General features: G+C 50.3%; 1 protein-coding gene across 4 annotated transcripts in view; it reads right to left on the bottom strand.

The window, feature by feature from the left end:
* BOLL (boule-like RNA-binding protein) overlaps positions 1-4,369 on the bottom strand; it is a 63,803-nt gene extending 59,434 nt beyond the window's left edge. Inside the window, exon 1 of one of the 4 annotated variants that reach the window (XM_011949973.1) lies at positions 3,773-4,369. In XM_011949973.1, the coding sequence (XP_011805363.1) occupies positions 3,773-3,793 (21 nt within the window). In that variant the 5' untranslated portion in view covers positions 3,794-4,369. Of the gene's footprint in view, positions 1-2,416; positions 2,799-2,843; positions 3,139-3,772 lie in introns of those variants that run through there. The other 3 variants (XM_011949977.1, XM_011949975.1, XM_011949974.1) reach the window with 3 other exon arrangements.
* Between the last annotated feature and the right edge of the window lie 608 nt (positions 4,370-4,977).

Raw genomic sequence — 4,977 nt, 5'->3', positions numbered from 1 at the left:
CGGCCCTGGCGTTGTTAGGAGTTGGCCTGGCACTCCCAGCCTGACACAATCAGCTCGGCCCTGGCGTTGTTAGGAGTTGGCCTGGCACTCCCAGCTAGGCTGTGGTGTTCTCTCATTAACAGAACACCAACATCAGACAAAGTCACCCTGTGACTCTGATGGATTAAGATTAAAAACAAGACCACTCCACAATCATGTTTGAAGGCTGACTAAAACAAAGGCATTGCCCAAATCACAATAATAACCAAACATCCCTCTATTCTGGCTGATATGAGTGACTGCTCCTTCTTTATCAGTTATAGTTTTGGCCTCGATCCATTTTTCTTTCCTTTTAGATAAAAGTTAACACATCCAATCACAGAATTACTACCATTTCCTGACGATATACATTCCAGAGTAAAGCCTTACTTCCTTAAACCCTCTCTAAAAATTGCTCAACACAAGCCTATATCCTATGAGTTCTAACACCTTCTAATTGAGAGGCCCCATGGTTTCTGTTTTCCCTTGTTTGAACGATTAACAGACCCAACTTCACTAAATGACGCATGTGTTCCTGGTGGTCTTTAACTAATGGTCATTGACAAGTTAATAAACTCTAACATTCACATTCACCATTTTCAGCCTGAAGGTCAAAATTTTAAATGCACTTGTCAATTTGAAGATTGGACTGATTTTGTTAAAAATTATATACTTATAGCTCATAAATGTTTATTCCAAAGAATTAGCTCAGTACATATCCATATGTTCACAACAATAAGTTAGAGGATCTAATTTAAATTTTAATAAACATATATAAATGTATAAGCCTTTGCAGAATGGTAAAATAATAGACTTTTAAGGTATAACTGAAAGAAAACCAGGACTTGAGAATCTTGTAGAAGAGAAACCAGTTCAAGAACTGGTGAATTATTTTCCATCTGGAAACACTAAACACACTTCTGAGACAGTCTAATATCCTAAATGTGTGCTTCAAAAAACTCGAAGTAAACTGGGTGTTGTGGCTTGTGCCTGTAATCCCAGCTGCTTGGGAGGCTGAGGCAGGAGGATTGCTTGAGGTCAGGAGTTCAACCCCAGCCTGGGCAACAAAGCGAGACCCCGTCTCAAAAAGAAAGAAAAAGAAAATAACAAATCTTGAAGTTCATAATTCCAATTCTCTGAGAAACAAACACATGAAAATGAATTTCCAGCTCAGGTAATAGAATTGTTCTTTTTCAAATTTGTGTTCTTTATTCTCTGGTCAGTACAATCACAATCCCTCAATTAATCTTTGCAAGATGTACAGAGAAATGACTAGGGCAGGAGTGGCAATTGGGCTATAGGCTGGACCTTATGGGCTCTCTTCCCCATCCAGCCTTAAGGAAGTACATACTCCTAATTTAAAGGGAATACGTAAATACTTCTTCTAAAACACGGAAAAGCCACCACATTTAATAATTACTATGTTGTAGTTTCCAATGAAAGAAACTGGGAATCTAATCTTAACAACTTTCTCTCTGGGCACTTGGAGGTTATTTGTGACATCAGTCACTTTGCTCAGTAGGATATAATGCTCAGAATGGGTAATTCTGGAATGCTTAGTATTTTTCAACTGTGGATTTTGTATCGCTAGAAATAATATAACAGCTCTAGTAGATGTAATCTTGTCTTTCTGCCCATTTGTTTACAGTGTCAAAATTACCTATTTGCTAAATTAAAAAAATCATTCTTCATGAAATTCTCTTATTGAAAATAAGATGTACTAATTTGTTCGCAAATTTAAGTAAAAGACAAACCCCAATATATTTCATCGATGAAATGAATGGAAGTAAACAGTGCTTTATTTCCAATCTCGAGAAACTAAAGGATACTCCCTGAGAAAAGAAAAACCTTTCACACTCAATTCACTTCACTCTCCTCCACTCTCTAAGGCTCCTGCTCTAATGTGGGCTTGCTTTGCTTAATTTTTCTCCCTCATCATTTTCTAACATACGATATAATTTACTTATTATGTCCATTATCTGTCTCCACTATTATGTAATGCACTAGGGCAGGAGTTTTGCTTTTTTCACGGCAGCATCTAAAGTACTGACAGTACACAGCAGGTGCTCAATGAGTATCTGTTGAATGACTAAAAGTGAATCATTTCTTCAGGAGAGACCTGCTCACGATATGCCAAATAGGCTGAAGGCAAAAGAATACAGTATAACAGCAGTCTACTACATATATATATATACACACATATGTATATGTGTATATATATATATATTTGAGACAGAGTCTCGCTCTGACGCCAGGCTGGAGTGCAGTGGCGTGATTTCGGCTCACTGCAACCTCTGCCTCCCCGGTTCAAGAGATTCTTCTGCCTCAGCCTTCCGAGTAGCAGGGACTACAGGCGTGCACTAATTTTTTTGTATTTTTAGTATACACAGGGTTTCACCATGTTGGACAGGATGGTCTCGATCTCCTGACCTCGTGATCCGCTCGCCTCAGCCTCCCAATGTGTTGGGATTACAGGCGTGAGCCACTGCGCCAGGCCTACAAAATATTTTAATGTTAGCAATAGCAAGGCTCAGGTAGAGGCAACATCTAAGTTCATTATTAACCATTAGTGATGCACTGAGTTAAACAACAAAGAAAGCCTCAAATTCTAACTAGCAATAAATTCCGCACGTGTTACAGAAGCACCTAGAAGGGGACTGTTGTCGGGTCTGAAGTCTCCTCCGTTTGCTAAAACTTCCAGCACTAGAGAGTTTATTAAAATTCTCTTCCAAAGCAATGTGCCCTCACTGGCTCCTCCCCTTGAGTCAACCTCGAGATCTAGCATCTATTTTGCAAAGGAAGACAGCAGGAACGGGCGGGCTAACCGTCGCAGTCACTGCCTCGGCGCTCCTCCCCCTCCAAGGCCAGCAAGTTGCGGCACTGGGGGAAATGGCCGCGGCGACAACTTCCTCGAGTTCTCTCGGGTCATCGTGAACTTGGGCACCGAAACGAGGATCCACCCCCTCCCCACCAAAGTGCGGGAGGGAAAAGAAGGCTAGCCAGCGAGAAATTTTGCCCCGCAAATCCGCCAGCAGCAGTGGCGGGAACCCTCAACGGCACCGACCCCGCCGCTGGCCTCGTGCGCAGCTGGTCCCCACCCTCGCGTGGCGCTCCCTGATTGGCTGCTGGCGGCGGGACGGGGCGGGGCTGGGCGACACGTTGCTGCTGCGCCTCGGGCCTGTGTGGGAAGTCTTCCTTCACTTCCCCAAGTCCGCGCTGACTGGCTCGGGTGCACAGCCAGTGCTTCAGGGTCTAGATCCCACCTGGGCCACAGGCGGGCCCCCGTGAGGTCTCTCAGACCTTCCGGACCTCGCTGACCAGTCGAGGAGTGGAGGCGTCGACCGCCCTGGCAACTCCTCGCTCTGGGCCGCTGGGTCGAAGTTCGGCCAGAGGGAGCGTCAAAGACGCTGCCTAGCCCATTTTCGGCGGGAAAGCAGTTTATCTGCTCGGACCCCGCTGGGTGCCCGGCAGCCCGCCGCCTCCCGAAACTTCCGCGCCTGAGGTCCCCTGGCCCGTCTACACCCAGTCCAGGCCCCGTAGCGGCGCCTTCCTGACCCCCATGACACAGCCAGACGAGGTCTGCGGGCGGGCGGCTCCTGGCAGCGGTCGATGGAGCACCTGGCCACGTTTCTTCCTAACCAGATAGCGAGCGTTTGGGGTCTTCACCTTGCCCCTCCAGGCCCTCAGGGACGGGCTCCACGCTGCTCCTTCTCCCCGCTACCCCGCGCCCTGGGGCCCTGATCGCCGTACTCACCTGCCCGGACTCGGTTTCCATCTTCCTCTCTGCTCTTCAGAGACGCGGGGTAGGGAAGAGAAGCCTAAAGTTTGAAACCACCTTCACGCCAAGGCAGCAGCGCTGCTTGATCTGCCTGGGACTCTCGCCCCCTGGCGGCGAGGGCGGCGGTGGCAGCTGCAGGGGAGCAGGCTCGGACCCGGGCCCTGAACCTGCCACCTGGCGGGTGGGGAGAAGCAGACAGCGTCGCCTCGGGTGGCAGGCGGCAGTGCGGGCGGGCGCCGCAAGCCGGAGAGGGGCGCGGGCGGGCGAGTTTCGGCTGTGGCTCTGGGACTCCGAGTCGGGGCGTCTCAGGGGCAGAGCGCACGGCACAGCGGGGCGGGCGTGGGGCGTGCGGAGCGAGGGCTCTGTTCTGGGACCCCTCTCGCCTGCTCTCAGACGGCTGGGGAGGAGAGAGCGAGCGGTCAGGCAAAGCTCCATGCACGGCACGCCTTCCCGTCTCCTCCACTTGAGAAGAGTCGGCCTCTGGGACTGGTGGGTTTGCAGAGGTTGAGGTGACCTTAAGCCTTTACTGGGCTAGAAGAAGCCGATTGACGGGCGACTTCCGAAGACTGGTGTAATGCGAAGAAGGTTCTAGAGTCAAACTCTGACTCTTGGGGCCTGACGCGCCAAACTCGGGGGCTCCCGAGAAGCCGCGGACGCCTCTCTGCACCTGTTGCTGCCGTCACTCATCCCGCCAGGCGGGCGGGGCCGCGCGGGTGGCTTCGTCAGGACCTGCCGCTCAGCCTAGTCGGGCTCCGGTGCCCGCCCCGGACCGTGCCCCAAGCGTGTCCCGGCCCCGCTGAGCACCTCCAGCAGTGGCACAGCCTCTGGAATGGTCCCGGACGAAGCCACCCTCACGGTAGGGGGCAACTTAGCGGCTCCAGCCTCCAACAGCCTTGTGATCGCCTTTGGAAGAAGATTGCATTTAAAGAAAATTAATGAATTAATTAACTATTATTATTATTATTATTATTTTTTGAGACGGAGTCTCGCTCTGCCGCCCAGGCTGGAGTGCAGTGGCCGGATCTCAGCTCACTGCAAGCTCCGACTCCCGGGTTCAAGCCATTCTCCTGCCTCAGCCTCCCGAGTAGCTGGGACTACAGGCGCCCGCCCACCACGTCGCCCGGCTAGTTTTTTGTATTTTTAGTAGAGACGGGGTTTCACTGTGTTAGGCAGGACGGTCT

This window comes from Colobus angolensis, unplaced genomic scaffold, assembly GCF_000951035.1.
Source record: "Colobus angolensis palliatus isolate OR3802 unplaced genomic scaffold, Cang.pa_1.0 Scaffold30, whole genome shotgun sequence".
Classification (NCBI taxonomy): domain Eukaryota; kingdom Metazoa; phylum Chordata; class Mammalia; order Primates; family Cercopithecidae; genus Colobus; species Colobus angolensis.
This window is presented reverse-complemented; position numbering and strand designations above follow the sequence as displayed.